Source organism: Leiobunum rupestre, chromosome 1 (genome assembly GCF_980474605.1).
Source record: "Leiobunum rupestre chromosome 1, qqLeiRupe1.1.hap1, whole genome shotgun sequence".
In the NCBI taxonomy this organism is placed as follows: Eukaryota; Metazoa; Arthropoda; class Arachnida; order Opiliones; family Sclerosomatidae; genus Leiobunum; species Leiobunum rupestre.
In genome coordinates this window covers 93,849,562-93,866,067 of record NC_143384.1, presented here as the reverse complement: position 1 = coordinate 93,866,067, position 16,506 = coordinate 93,849,562, and the positions used below count along the sequence as shown (strand labels likewise).

General features: G+C 39.5%; 1 protein-coding gene across 3 annotated transcripts; it reads right to left on the bottom strand.

Moving 5' to 3' along the window:
* Positions 1-9,794: 9,794 nt before the first annotated feature.
* Positions 9,795-16,481, bottom strand: LOC149968984 (uncharacterized). Of its 3 annotated transcripts, none has more exons than XM_090174142.1 (2): positions 16,454-16,481; positions 9,795-11,839 (listed from the first exon to the last, which is right to left on the bottom strand). In XM_090174142.1, the coding sequence occupies exon 2, from the start codon at positions 11,829-11,831 to the stop codon at positions 10,014-10,016; it is 1,818 nt and encodes a 605-aa protein (XP_090030268.1). In that variant the 5' UTR covers positions 11,832-11,839; positions 16,454-16,481; the 3' UTR covers positions 9,795-10,013. The 3 variants fall into 3 exon arrangements, with proteins under 3 accessions (XP_090030268.1, XP_090030260.1, XP_090030251.1); XM_090174134.1 differs by lacking the exon at positions 16,454-16,481 and adding an exon at positions 15,977-16,071; XM_090174125.1 differs by lacking the exon at positions 16,454-16,481 and having other exon boundaries at positions 9,795-11,969.
* Between the last annotated feature and the right edge of the window lie 25 nt (positions 16,482-16,506).

Below are 16,506 nucleotides of genomic sequence, written 5' to 3'. Positions count from 1 at the left end.
GGGTTGACGCGAAGGAAATAAAAAAACTTGTCAAAGGTCTATGTTTAAGTTGTCATTAGCCCTTTTGCGAAGACTGCGATTTATTATTCACGCTTGTCTCATTAGAATTAAAAACTAATATTTAATAACCTATTTTACAAATTTACTTCTGCAGTTTTTATACTGAAAAGTGTCACTTATCACCATAGAGATAGAAAAGAAATAGAGGCACTATTGTATCTGGCGAAGTTGACCGAGAGTGCCGACCTCCTTTTCGGCAATGTAGGAAGCCTGAGATGGGCAGATTACGTGGCGCCATCGACGCGCGGTGAAATGAAATACATTATTCCTTTTTGAAAATCAACTGTCATTTGATGTAAACAAAGGAAGGATAGATGGCGTTGCAAACTCTGCCCATCTCCGCTTTCATACATGCGCGGGGGGGGATGAATTTTCCCGGTCAAAAACAGGGGTGCCTTAACTCGGTAATCTTCCCTCTATTTCTTCTTACCAGGAACTGAAATTTCACTGCACAACGCGTTACTCGGACCACGGCCAACTTTGATATCTCGCGCTACAGCGGCTATCTCATTCGTTGACGTTTCTGTGTTAACCTATGAGCAAAAGATGTGTATGACGTGAGCGCCCCTAGCGGATTATTAATTTTAGAATAGTTTCTACATTGAAGCCATTATAAAAACCGAGCGTGGCGCTGAACTCCTACACGTTATAGTACAGTTTATAGGGGGAAAATCCCTGCTCGCGGAATTTCGACGAATGTGTTGGCCGCTGTAGCGTGAACAGCGCATGCCGAGCTCGGACTCACTCCAACCATGGACTAATCAATACAGGGACGGAAGGCAGAGTAAGAGTTCCCATAGAAAGCCGCGGCCAACACTATTTTACCCCCTTTCACTGTAGTTTTTGTCTCAGAAAAGTTTTTGCTGAGTCAAAAAGGAAATAGTATTGCCGTTTGTCGTCTGCTATATAGCCTGGCTGTTGAAAGGCCCAAACTTTGCTCTAACGGTTTCTAGTTGACTTTAATTACAGAATTACGGCGGAAATATTATATTTTAATAGTTTGATTGAACATTATTACGTAAAATTCTCGTTTAAAATATGAGGAAAAAGTTATGTGTCTACCCGTTTTGCAAAAGTGATTCAAGGTATAAACAAGAATGTATTTATTTATACCTAGGTGGGGGAAAGACAAAACGTCACCGGGATTTGATTACCATCGCGTTAGGTGACGTAAATTTTAAGCAGCCAATGAAATACCGGGACTATTCGTTTTATTTTAAGCGGAGGAGCGTAATGGAGGGGACCAACGGGTGGATTGAGAGAAAGGCTAAAAACCGTCTCGACGAGGGAAAGGCGTTCAACGTGCCCGGCGATTGTCGCAACATAATTATTCTTCCTAAATATAAATAAATACATTCTTGGTATAAATCTGTTTTATTTATCTTTTATTCGGGTGAAATAGAGAAAAAAGTTTCGTATGTATATGAAGAAAATTTCATATTTCTAAATATACGACTTAATCTACATGAAATTAAAAAAATCAACCTTACACATCGCGCCATGCTTGCTTTTCAAGTTGACTAGAATTCCCCTACCCCCCTTTCGTTTCATCCCCTTGACTCATTTTGTCGTTAGTTCCGGAAAACGCCACCAGAGCCCACATTTAACAATCGCTGTCCACGAAAATGTATCTGCCTTCCGTCCCTGTATTGATTAGTCCATGCTCCAACAATCGGGCGAAGAAGAAGGGGGGGGAAAACCGGGAAAGCGGTTCTTATCTCAGTAACGAATTTTTAATTGTGGCCGGTACAACAAAGGCCATTAAATACGATCCCGTTTATGAACTAACTTCATCAAGGAAAGGATAGGAAAAACACTTAGTCCCGGAAAAATTGTGCAAATATTGTAAGCGCTCATTTTTGAAAAGGCCTTGCAAGGCATATTCAAAAATGAGCTCTCACAATTTTTGCCCACCTCTGGGCGGCATGGCTCTATTATTCGTTGTAAAACCGTTTCGAGGAGAGTGGAAACCTAGCTATTCTGGGACAATGGCCGTGGCTCTATCCCCAAAGTACCGACTTTGATGACATCAATGGCGCGTGTTTTTCGGTCCTGTGGATTTACGGAGAGTAATAAAAAGCCCAAAAATAATTTATACGCAATTAAATACGTATTATTATTTTCTGATACTATTATTTAATGCTAAACAAAATAAGTTGATTTCAAAACGTATTATATAACTTTATGTACGATTATCTTCTACAATTTTGTTAAGCCTTACATGCTACTCAGATTTTCTTTTAATTTTGATATGTAATTCTGTTTATAGGCCCGAAAATAAAGAAGAAAAATTAGAGCTTACGTCCATGATTGAACGTCCAACTTTATACTTCCTTTAAAGGAAAAGTCCAGGTTGGGTAAAACTTGGGCCTATTTGAAAGATCATGTTTAAATATACTCAAAAATATCAGTCGTAAAATTGTATATTTTTTTAATGACGATAAATTAATTTTTAAAAGAGCGAAATTTACCCGTAAAGCGAGCTGCCATTTTCTTTCGCCTTCCCCCCGCAGACCGCACACGGAGCAAGCGCGCAGTGAACAGAGCGCTGTGCTGTTATAGACTCTTAAACGCGCCTTCCCAATCGACCGCCATTACCTTACAGTCTACGGGGAGGGTGATGAAAAAACCGGTTTTGGGGGGATAAAATGTCTGTGGTAGAGGGCTGGCTCGTTGGTTGTCTGTACGATACAACCAAATTTTGGTAACTTGGAACATGTGAGTCTCAAAAGCCTAATTTTGTATATTATTGTAAATCTAACCTAGTTACGGTTTTGAAAGACCTCGAAGGAAAATTTCCCAGAATTCTGAAACGTACTCAAATTCTCCTTAAAATTTTAAAAATGTACTTGGTTATTTCAAATCGTACCGAAAAAGTACAAATGTACCAGTTTCGGCAACACTGTCTACTTATCTGTGAGCAGCCTTGGAAATAAGGTTTTTTATTTAACTGGTCCTTATGAACAGTGACCTCCTAGATTATGAAATATTAAACTGGTCTTTGTGACCACTGACGCCCTAGATTATAAAATATTAAACTGGCCCTTATGACCAGTTACCCCTTAGCTTATGAATTATTAAACTGGTCTCATAAAATGTTCTAATGTTATTTTATAAGCCTAAAAAAACGGCATGGAAAATCCTAGTACTTTCTCACCTAAGACTACTGCCGAAGCCTACAAGACCATCTGAACTTCCGGTATTCTCTCTCTATCTCTCTCTCTCTCTCTACTCAAGGGAGATTGTTCTACTCTAGGTCCCGTAGCATGCTCCCGAGTAGTACGCGGAGTCGCGGACGCGGTACATAAATATCCATTGAATAGGGAAATCAAAATTGACAGAAACCTTGAACTAATAAACTGGTCACCTTCTATTTTTTTGGTATTATTTCGAATTAATAAACTGGACACGGAGACCATGATTGATCCCCAAAATTTTTAATAAATGAACTGGTCTGACCAATTCGTAAACTGGTCACCTTCTATTTTTTGGTATTATTTCGAATAAATAAACTGGACACGGTGACCATGATTGATCCCCAAAATTTTTAATAAATGAACTGGTCGGACCAATTAATAAACTGGTCTTTGGTCTTTGACCACTTGACCACCGTTATTTCCAAGGCTGTCTGTGAAGCCAAAGATAATATAAACTCGTACCCTAGAATCGAATACTGAGAGCTTTCCCATTGACGGTTTTGTTACGAAGCGTTTACCCTTTTCCGGCACGTGACGTCAGAAAAATCGGGCTCCAACGGTTGCGGTAAGGCGCAAACCATGGAGTGAATTTTTTCTGAGTTCCGGCGGGAAGTGGGTAAACGCTATCGGCAACGCGCGAGAGAGTGATTTCGAATATAGGGTACGAGTTTAAATTATCTTTGGTGAGGCCTATAGGAATTTATAATGACCAATGAAAAATTTTGAAAACCTCTTTTAACTTAAACAGGTGTGGCCCGTGTGGGGAATAATTTACATACTTCGTTAGTCTTAGACTTCCGACGGGAACTCAGTAAGAGCCTGCGTTCAAGTTCAAGGAGCTTAATTTCGAATCTAGGGTACGTAGTTATATTATCTTTGATTAAAATGAATAAAGGTAGGAAAAAAATGAAGCTCTATGTTTTTGGAATGAAGACTTTCATGGTTAAATTAATTGTGATAATATTTACGAGCATTTTAATGTACCCGATCACGATTATATATAAAAATATGTAAACTTTGATGCTGTAGTTCGATTACTGACTGTCTCTTTTATAATTACAATAAAGATTTTATAGGCTTTGCCTGGTTAGGTGCCATTTATTTTCGAATATAATATGGAGGAATAAAGAGAGATTAAAGAACATATAAATTTAAACGAGGGGGGAGGGACGAAAAAGGATGGAAGAGTCGAAAAAATAGATCGGCGGAGGGGTCCGGGTCCAGTGGACTCTCTTAAAAATATACACTATTTACAAGTCTGTAAACCGAGCTTCAAAATAGCTACCGCAGCGCCATTTCGGGAAGAAACGAAATTCTTCTAAAATAATTATTACATTTTCTAAACCACGCCTTCGGTTGGCATTTGGAAATTGGTTGATAATAATTGTTTAAACTATTTTCAGAGAGTGTAAAAAAGCGTACTAACTTTTTTTATCAAAAATGTCCACTACTACCGTAAGAGCGATGGCGCCACCAGTGGCTCCGGCTCAAAGAGTGCGCGTTTCGGTGTTAGGTTTAAAAGAGACGCAAAAACTTTACTGATTTTTAATGCAAGTTTTACAAGGTTTTTAATTAGTTAAGTTTGCCTGGGGTATATTGTTCCGTTTCAAATTGTAAAACATTGAAAACAAGAAATCCTCATTAATCTTTTTTTAAGTTTCCAAAGAAAGAAGACCGGTAAATTCGCATTTTCATTAGATAGGCTTATTGGTATATTAACTTAATATAAATTTTGTGGCTGAAAAATGTAAATAATGATGGGCTTACAAATAAAACTACGGAATATTTACACGTTAGACATCGCATTTGCGCGAATCATTTCAAAGATGACAGTTTTATGAATATTAGAACTAAAAATAGGCTCACACCATCCGCTGTTCGAACAATTTTCAATCTTAATGACTCTACAACATTGGAAATTTAAGAAAATGGTAATTCAAAAGAGACTTTGTATCCCTGATAGCTATCATATTTTAATTGATAAAACATTACAATGCCTAAAAAGAATAAAAATGGAAAAATAACTTTGGATTTAAACCCGGATTTTACAGAGACAGTTAAACGCGTACAACTAGATCACAGTTATAGCTTTAGCGATCCAACAAAAACAATCAATCCAAATAACACCTACGTAATAAATAACCATATTGAATATGGTATCATAAATTTAATTTTTTAATTTAGGGCATTTAATTAAGGGCTTTTCAAATTATTTACAGCACATCTAAATGTAAGAGCCGAAGTTGAAGTTTCAGTGAAGCAAAGCAATGGTCAGGCTGTCCAAGCAAGGATCCTATATGTTAGAAGGATAGGTAGCCCTCCGGCCAGCCCGTGTTTTCAAAACGCCGGCAGGGCCGTCGATATTAAGAGAGCCTCTACACGTGGGACGTCTTGTTTCTACTCCCTCAAGGACAAATTTTGGCGGTGCTTCCTCCATGTTTTGTCCTTGACGGAATCTAAAGACGGATTCTCTATCGCGCATGACCCACCGACGGCGCTGCCATTTTTCGTCCCTCGCCTCATATCCGTCTAACATATAGGATCCTTGGTCCAAGTAAAAGGATTGAAAACAAAAGGAGAGTCAAGACTTATTAGAAAAACAATATGCAAAATGCCAAAATTCAAAGAATAAAGAAAAACTGGCAGACAATGAAAAGATTGGCTGGTTTTTCGAAAGAACTCTTCGATTCAGAGTTGAAACTTCGACAAAGAAATAAAAAGGGAAGGCGGTATTCCACAATGCTTAAAGGGCCCCACCGGCGTTTGAAATTCGTCAGTTTCCCGCGCGAATCGCGGACATAGGGAATGCTACTTCACGTCGTCTGCTACCTGATTTTCTGGGTGAATTTTTGAAACACCGGTGGGGCCCTTTAAGAAATGGTCACTTTCTCTATTCTACCATAGTCCCCAAGCATATAGGATGTAGCAATCTGTATTATGTCTTCCAACGAAAAGGACTTTGGAGAAATGGCTTGGTCGCGTGAAAATTCCTCCTGGTTTTGCGAGAAATGGCTTGGTCGCATGAAAATTGCTCCTGGTTTCGATGATATAACACTTGAAGCCTTGAAGATAAAATTCCAGAATAAGAAACTAAGTGAAAAAGTGGTTTTAGTTTATTTTGATGAATTGAGCTTAAAGGAAAAACTCACCCTTGACCAGTGCAATCATATTATCGAAGGCTTTGTTGATTATGGGCCATATGGAAGAACCAAGCAGTACGCAAATCAGGCCCTTGTCTTCATGGCTTAAGGTATAAAATCAAATGGAAACAAACAACCAATTGGTTACTTCCTCACTAAGGATGCTTGCTCTGGGCAGGCTTTGGAACTGCTCCTTAATTAAAGAATGTATAAAACACTTTGAAAATATTGGCCTAATTGTCAAAGCCGTAGTTTGCGACCAACGAACAGGCAACCAAAATCCATTTAAAAATCTCGGATTAACCACAGAAAAGCCTTACATTGAAATTGATGGCAAGAAAATATATTTCTTCTTTGATCCGCGTCAGCTCTTAAATAGCGTTAGAAAAAACTTCAAGAAATATCCAATTATGGTAGAAGGCAACATAGTTTATAGGAAGGACCCAGAATTGTTTTTTAGTTAGACCAAAAAATTGGAAAGTTAAAATCCAAACATGTCAAGTTACCGGCATTTTCCAACATGAAAGTTAGCTTAGTAGCCAAAGTTTTCAGCCGAAGTGTTTCCAACTGTATCCAAACAGCGTGTTCATTGGGATTAGGAAAACTGACATTAAACAGCACATTCACAGCCGAGTTCCTTCTCCACATGAATTATCTTTTTGATTTATTCAACAGTAGGACCCTTAATAATGAAACGCTGTGTAAGAGAGGCAGAAGCGATTCGTCAATTCACTTACAATGCGAGCTCTCCTAGAGAAACCTTCCAACAACGCTCCCACCTCAGTTCCAAAAAAAATAAATATGTGCATACTGTCCCCTTCCCCGTTGTAAATAATGTACATACTGTAATCCCATTAACTATTCGGAGCCGTGAGTCTATCAACGGACTTAACTCCACCAATAGTGAAACTGCCTCTCCGCACTACATGAACAGGCCTTAACCTATTGGCTAAGCCCTTTCTTCCCCAACTATGCACTCTAACCCGTAACCCCACTGTGCCCTCTACCTGCGTTTCAACGTTATAAGCCCCCACCTACTTTACTGTGCTCCTCTCAACTCGATTCCCCACGCTGCCCTGCTTGAATCCCTACATGATGCGGGAATAACTGATGATGCCCTCGCCTGGATAGAGAACTACTTAAGCGATCGGAAGCAACGGGTCATTCTAAATGGGGTGTTGTCTGATTGGAGTGACGTGGGTAAAGGGGTTCCTCAGGGTTCGGTCCTGGGTCCCCATGCCCTTTAATGTCCTCATTAATCCTCTACCTAACGCAATCCTCATAGCTCTCATCCTCCTCTTTGTGGATGACTCCAAGCTCTTCAATAAACTTAAGGATGTATCTCACTGTCAGGAGTTCCAGGCTGATCTAGACAGGGCCTTCCACCTAGGAACAACAAAAACAAGGAGAACGCAGCTAGCCTTGGAGACTGACCAAAAATCGCTCCAAAAAGCCCAGAACCAAATTACTAAATTGGCAAACAAAGTCTCGGCCCTACCAGCACCCGTTCGAGCACAGGCTCTTAAAATCCAACCTGTTATGACTCGTCACAACCTCCACAACCTATGCCTTATACACAAATTTTTCCACAATAACTTGTTTCTGGGCTTTTGGAACTACTTTTCCCTCAACACAGGTTCTCGAACCAGGGGTCATTCCCTCAAGCTAGTCAAACCCCGTGCGATAACCACTCGACGGCTAACTTTTTTCTCCCACTCCGTTAATAGTGATTGGAATGCTCTCCAGTGGTGTAGTCCTAAAAAATAAGAACCGGGGCGCTACCTACGTACAGCCAACTTCGATTTCGCGCGTAATCGAAGGTGGCTGTACAGGCAGCTAAAAAAGTACATCCAACTTCGATTTCGCGCGTAATCGCAGCTGGGCGTAAATAGGTAACTATTTGAAATTGTTAAGGTATTTTCCTGTGGACAAAATTTATAATAAATTAACACGCCCTTTATTCCTGGCAAGTTAAAAAAAGAGGCAGGGCGCCCCCTGGCAAAATGGAAAAACCAAGCCGGGGCGGCGCCCTGCCTTTGAAAAAAGCACCGGGGCGGCGCCCTGCCTTTGAAAAAAGCACCGGGGCGACGCCCTGGCCCGTCCTGGCCCGACTACACCACTGATGCTCTCCCACAAACCGTTGTCCGAATTACTAACTACGCTAAATTTCATTCCGCCTTAAGTGTCCACCTGCAAACCACTTTGTAATCTCTTATTTTATGTATGTTTACCATATCTTCTCAGTATTTCTTTATTTTACTATATTCTGAATTGTTTCTTTATTATAATATTATTTTGTACTGTAACGGCTTATCGGCTTGGCAGGCCTCCATTAATCAATAAATAAATAAATAAATAAATATGACTTGTTTACTTAGACGTAAGGAGAGTGTAGGCTTGATCATGTTGAAACCAGTGTGAAAAAGAACATTAAGTCACGGCACCCGCTAAAATGCGCTTTGCCATATAGGACGAAACGAGTCCGGAGTCGTCGAGGAATTATCGGCTCGTATTAATTGCTTTCGACTATTAATTTTTCTGAAAATAATTATTTCCACCAGGACATTTATATAGCATAACGAAGAGGAAGTTACAAAGAATATTTAGCACTATTTTTGGGAACGACAGTTATTGAGGGCAGCTATTCTAGACTTCACCCATTAACTAACAATGTAAGTATAGCCATGCTTTGGTGTCTAAGGCCTTTGACCGACACCATGAGTTTGTTTTAAAAAAAAAGTATAGCCAAGTGAAGACATTTAATTTTCTGATGTCAATGGGAATAAGGCTTTGAAAATGTCTCTCGTTACTGAATAACACACTAACACTTTCTTAATAGAAAACTTTCCCAAATATATGATTTGGAGTGAGATTCTTTCTTAGTCCCTGGAAGCGGAATAATGATTGACAAAAGCCGCTTTTGAGACGGCTGATGAAAAAACCGCTTTATCCCTTCTTATCCATCGAAAACCAAAGGGAAAATTTTTAAAAAATTTAAATTGTTTGTATAGTGTTTGTTGAAATAATGGAAACTTTTCACTTGTACGGTATGCAAAAAATGTTTCCTTTTAACCGGATAGATTTTTATTGACATATTAAGGCTTAGCAAAAATACGACGTTCTATTGAGTAGTTTCAGTTCGTAGCTTTGGCTATGGCTGCCATTTTGTGCGGAATTTTTTCTCCATGGGAAAAAGCATAGGTGACGTCGTGTCACGTGATACTGAAATCACTGTTTCCATTTTATTAGAGGGAAGAATTACTACTACAAGTCTGTTTGTACTCTCTAAAGTCATGACCTTTTACGAAATTAATATGAACTTTCTTTTTTAAATCTTTTAATTGTACAAATTACCATTACAAATAGTTCATAATGATTATATTTATTATACGTATAATTTTAGTTTAGCGAAATCTTGACTTCAGAAATAAAAAATATTTTTCCTAAGAACGTGACTTTAGTAAATGTTTTATTGAGAGCTATTACCAGAGTAACTTATATAGAAAATCTATACGCGCCGTTAAAGGTTACATGAGACGTGAAAGCGAGCGGACACAAACCAGCGATGAAGCCCACTGTAGAATTTCAATCGTGAAAAACTCTTAGTTCGATCAAACTAATATTCTTGCTTCACCACAATTTTTGAAAAATCACTGTCGGCTGTTTTTTCACCAGAATTTTCAGTTTTTATGACAGATACAAAATCCACATTAGGTTCGACTGCCATATACCTTCCATTAGTTATTTCTGACAAGTTTACCTTATGTTCTATGAATTTCGGACTAAATATCTGTTCATCCACTTCCTCACTTACTTCCGATTTCACGACATTAAGTAAGTCCTTGCGGTCATAATTTACAATAACGGAGGCCACACTGTTCTCGCACTCCTTTATGTTTCCAGAATGGTCCATAGATGGCAAATGCGTGCCTTCTTGTGCACTTGGAGCAACGGACTGGTCAAAATCAACATGGGAATTATCTTGTACAGCTTTCTCGGGCAACTGCTCATGGCAATTCTTTCCCTGTTGAAAGACGTCAGTGAAAGTTGTAGCGTTACTACTGTCAGAGAGCCTCGATGCTAAATCAGATTCCTCGTCCAAATACTGAATTACTGCTCGTTTCCGTGCGGGCTTCCTTAAATTTCTACTAGATGAAGGATTATTGGTCCAAATCTTCGCATTCTGCTGAGAATCTCGCGAGACGATACTGGCGTCTGAAATTTCAAAATCGCTTTCCATTGTATCACTATCGCTTTCCTGAAGTGAGGTCGAACACGAATCGTCATCTGTACCTTCCCGAAAAGAGACCTTCGCTTTCCGTTTCCTCAAAACGCGGTGATGCAATTCAACTTCCGGAACCTCGATTGGCAACTTGGAATTGTTGGACATTGACTTTCTACGCTTAATTGGTTTGGTTTTAATCTCTTCACTAGCCAATCTGGCGTGCATTTTCTTATGAGTCGTTAAATTACTAGGGTTGCTGCAAGAAAAATCACAGATTTGGCACTTGTAAGGTTTTTTGCCCGAGTGAATCAGTTTGTGTTTGTGAAGATTGGACGTTATCCTAGTTTTGTAGGCGCACTGATCGCACGAATAAGGCTTCTCGCCTGTGTGACGTAATTTGTGATCGTTCATACGCAGCTTAGTTTTAAAGGTAGCGTGACAAACATCACACTCGAATACTCTATTTTTAGCAATCTCAGTGTGCATTTTGAATAAGTGTATCGACAAATCCGGTTTAATGTAAAAGGCTTTGTCACATTGATCGCAAGCGAATTGCGGTTGGGCACCAGAATGAATGAGAAGATGCTTGTCGTACGCAATTCGCGTTCTGTAAGACAATTGGCAATCTTCGCATTTAAATGGCTTTTCGTCAGTGTGACTCAGTTTATGCTGGTCCAATTTTTGTTTCGCGATGAATGATTTGGGACATTGTTCGCAACGAAATTCTTTGTGTCCGATGTGAGTAGCTCGATGATATATTAGCGGCGCCCTCATCCTTGATTCAAAATCACATTCCGAGCATTTGTAAGGTTTTTCTCCGGTATGGATTCTTTCGTGTCTCTTCAACGCGGAACTGACCCGGGCGGAGTAGTCGCACCAGCAACATTGGAAAGGTTTATCGCCCGTGTGGATTCTGGCGTGGATCTTTAAGGTATACGGTCTCTTACTGCTGAAGTTGCATTTGTCGCATTTATAAGGCCTCTCGTTCGAATGACAAACTTTATGCTTTTTCAAGATTCTACCATTTTTGAAGTGCATGTTACACTCTTCGCAACCGAATGGCTTCCGGTTGGTGTGGACGAAATTGTGCTTCGTCAAATTATTTTGGTACTTAGTCGTGAAACTGCATTCGTTGCACGAGTAAGTTCGAACAGCTTCCGGTTCACCATCCTCAATGTCTGTGGTATCAGAATCAGACATTTTCTGCATTCGAATATCTGTAATGAAGAATGTCATTTTTTAAATGGCATGATGAGATTCGTGAATTCACTGGCTGAAAGCTAGGAGCAACATTTTTCATTGGCTAGACGCTTTGGCGCCTGCTGCCGTCGGAAGGGGAAAATTCGGAATTTGTCTACCCCCCCCCCCCCCGCCCGTAAAACGTTCAGCGTAAAGGCTCGTGACGCTCGTCCAATGAAATTCGTACAAAACCCTTCGTTAGCGTGTTTAAAGGCTAGCTGCGTTCTCCTTGTGTTTGTTGCTCCTAGCTGAAAGCAAAGACAATACAGACCTCGTACTCTAGATTCGAAATCATTGCCTCGCCCTTAGTCAATAGTGTTTACCCACATCCTATCGGAACTCCAAAAAAATAGCTCCCTAGTTATATTATCGTAACCAAGTGCCGGAAGTGGATAATCGCTTCGTTACAAAACCATCATTCGGAAAGCTCTCTGAATTCGAATCTAGGGTACGGTATTCTATATTATCTTTGCTGAAAATGTATTCTTTAATTTTTATTCTATATTATCTTTGCTGAAAATTGATCGAAAAAGTAGCTAGATGGATCAATAGATATGAAGTGGTTTTTAACGTTGCGCCGTCGCGGTTTTGGGCATTTTTCGAACGCTTCTTTCACGGGAAAACTAACTCGGTTCCGCTTTTTTGGAATCTCTCCCAAATCTACTCGAGTGATTTCGGTGCGCTCTCAGAGTTTCACCGTGACCGTGGCACAGCCAACTTCGAACGCGCGTACCGCACATTAGCGGCCGTGTCACTCGCCTGAATTTAACGAGTATACCCGCTACCTAGGGTTCATACAAACATGGAAATCAGTGAAAACCTGGAAATATCATTTAAATTTATTTAAAGCAAAAATGTCAGGGAAATATCAGGGAAAATGAAAGTTATCCTGAAAAATCAGGGAAATCGGGGAAAATAATTGTGAGAACTCCAAATTATGTGCAATGGACCTTTCTATAAAGTAACATTGGCCTTCTTGTTTAGATGTATCGGGCGCGTCACTCGTGACGTAGAAGTGACGTTTCACTATGAAAATTCGACGAGTCACCCTTTTCAAAAAGATCTAACCTTCAAAACTGAACTGAACTCCTACGTTTCTCGTGACGAAAGCGACAGACTTGGAATTAGCGGGAGTCTTGGGGCCATAGAAATCTCATAGGTAACTAGAATGCTGCCGCCTACGGCCGAGCTTGACGACAGTTTCGCCTTGAACCTTCAGCCAATGAGAGGCCGTAGAGTGGTTCCGCCTAGGAGGATAATAATCCTCCTTGGTTCCGCTACTATCGCGGGAGATAGGTGACGTCATTCTCTCTGGTGACATTAAATTCTTGACAGAACCACTCTTTGAGCTCTGATTGGCTGAGATCTGGCTATCGTCTGCCACGGCGTTTGGCCCATTTGCCAGTTACACGGCAGCATTCTAGTTACCTATGAGATTTCAATGCTTGGGGCCAATGGCTCTTAATAATAATCAGTGGGCTCTTAAAATAAATCATTCGAACGTTGGTTGCGGGCCACCGGGGCTCTCAATTTAATTAAAAAATATTTATTAAACATTTTACGGAAATTTCTGGAACATGATTTGTACGCCGTTTTTGAAACTGTTTTACTACCCTATACGAGAGCGGGATCTAGCGTTACAAATCATAGAGATAGAAAAGAAATAGAAGCACTATTGTATCTGGCGAAGTTGACGGCGAATGCCGACCAGCCTTGGAAATAACGGTGGTCAGGTGGTCAAAGACCAGTTAATTAATTGCTCAGACCAGTTTATTTATTCAAAATTTGGGGGGTCACTGGTCACCGTGTCCAGTTTATTAGTTCGAAATAATAACAAAAAAACAGAAGGTGACCAGTTTAATAATTCCAAATAATCAATCAATTTTGATTTCCCTATTCACTGGATTTATATGTACAGCGACTCCGCTTACTAGCGCCACGGGAGCACGTCGAGGTTTTATGTAGAGTCCCTTCGCTCGCATCTCTCGAACGAGTCGAACTGTCTAACCCCCCTCTGGCCTCAAACCCTCAATCCTCTAGTCTCGCTTTCCCTGGAGTACGGTAGGCTACCTGGCTACGCGGTAACGGACCGGAGACTCTGGAGTTACGGGGCCTAGAGAAAGGGAGATAATACGGTAAATTACGAGCGTCTTCTAGGCTATGGTAGTAGTCTTAGGTGAGATAGTACTATATTGTACTATTCTTGTGGTACTCATAAAATACAGTTAACTATTTTGAATACGTGTAAAGTTAATGTTACCAACATAATATAACTTCTAAACATGTAGTATAGGTTTTTTAGGCTTATAAATGACATTAGAACATTTTATATAAGACCAGTTTAATAATTCCTAAGCTAGGGGGTCACTGGTCATAAGGACCAGTTTAATAATTCATATGCTAGGGGGTCACTGGTCATAAGGACCAGTTTAAAATAAAACCTTATTTCCAAGGCTGGTGCCGACCCCCTTTTCGCCAATGTAGGAAGCCATCAGATGGGCAGATTACGTGGCTCTATGTAAACTGAAAAGGCTAATTGGAGCAATCGTAGTAGCCCAAAGAAAAAGGACATAGGTTTCGTGCGTAATTTAAATTTTGGTCATAAGCAGTGTTGGAAATAAGGCGGTGGCGTCGGTCAAAGACTAGTTATTTTGGGCTATGACCAGTAAATTAAATGGAATCTGGGGGGTTAACTGGTCATAATGACCAGTTTATTTTTAATAAAAGTATAATTCTATACCGAAAAGAGAAAATGATAAAAGCGTTGCGCTCTCAGCTTCTCACAGCCAATGAAATGGCGGATTTTGACTAATTTCTCCTAAATCTAACGTTTTTCGTGGCATCTGGCAGTAATGCAATTTGACGTTCTTCCGATACAATCAGTCAGATTCGTCGAGCTAAATGTGAAACATCTAGATCTATCATTAAGAATTTGTTTAAGAAACATAAGCATAGAAGACATTGATGCGTATCCTGCAATTTCTGAAAGTCAGAAAGGAGTAAAACTGTTTTTAATCGAAGAACTAGAAGATGATGTAAAACTGTAAATACGGAGAAGTTTTATTCAAAGAACAAGAAGATGATGAAATATTTTTTAAAGTTCCTTAAGAAATGTGATAAATATCAAAGCTCTTTGGTTTCTGATAAAAAAATTATCATTATAGTTCCTAATCGCTATTAACAATTCACTTTCAAAAAAAATAAAAGAGGGAGGGATATAAGTGGGGTTGAAAAGAGGGGTCATGACCAGTAAATCATTTTTTAAGTAGGGGGTATTGTGGTCATATTGACCAGTACTTTTAAAAAGCTTATTTCCAACACTGGTCATAAGTATCGTTGCCTACCGCCCTTAAATTGAATATACGAAAGCTGTCTGCTCGTTCAAAATTCTCAACAGAGCTGAAAGCTCAACCGAAACCAGGGGGCCTATTCTGTAAATATTCGAAATCCAATTTTCGATCGAAAAATAGATTTCGAACTTCGAGATCTCGACGAATGGTATTCGGTAAAGATTTCGAATAAGCACAAATCAATGTTAATTGTCGAAGTCGATCTCGACATGGTATAGGGTATCGAGATCGAATACCCATTCGATTTTTTACAGAATAGCCCCCCAGTGTGAGAAATAAGGCACTATCACAGGCCAATCGCCAGTTTAAAAATTAAATGCTTGGGGTGTTAGTGGCCCTGGTGACCACTTAATTAATTCAAAGTTTTTTCCCTTCAAGATTTTAGTTCAATAAAAAAAATACTATATTAATCCCTGAAATGAAAGCCTGATTTTGAAAGTTAAGAATGGTAAGCGGCCAGTGGCCAGTTTTTAATAAAAATTCCTTATTTCTCAGCCTGGCCGAAACCATAGACTAAGGAAGGACATATTCGATATTTAGTTGACGGATAGTAAGCCAGATCGGGCTATGTTTCCTAAGCTCGAAGCCGTCGATTTTTAATAAAATATAAAAGTCTATCAGGAATGTGTGGTCATTCTAGAAATAGTTCCAAGTACAAATTTCAATATTTATTACCTGGAAATTTAGTTATGTGACATATACTCATAAACTTGCTTACTAAAAATGTTGAAATAACAAATCCAATAATGTACAACATTGACTTACCTCATAAACAGAACAGAATTTTATGATTTGTAACCAGAACAAAATTCGCAGTGACTATTTTCTTCGTAGGTGATTCAATATTTTGGGCGTAAAATTTTTTCTATGTACCACCACGGTATTATCCTTCGTACAACTACTTACAAATCTTCGTAAAATAACCCAAAACGTTTTACAACTTACAGCAACGTGGTTAATAATCAAAATAAATAAGAGTCATTATTTGCTTGGACCTTATCGCAATCAAAAGTTTCACTTCAGATAATCGAAAAATATCTAAATAAGATAACACCCACATTTAAAGTGTTTTGGAAATGGAATTTTCCAGAGACTTGAATGTCAAACCCCCCCTTACACACAATCTGCCATATGATTGGTTACAGTGCAAATATACACTCTTTTTCGCACCATTTCCCCTCTCTTATACGCCCCCCGCGCTTTCGCCATTACCTATACCAAAGATAATATATAACTACGTACCCTAGATTCGAAATCACGGAGTTTCTCGATAGCGCGTTTTCTGTTGAGGCTCT

Coding starts and splice junctions, on each gene's coding strand:
- LOC149968984 (XM_090174125.1), bottom strand. CDS start 11,858: ATGACATTCTTCATTACAGATATTCGAATGCAGAAAATGTCTGATTCT.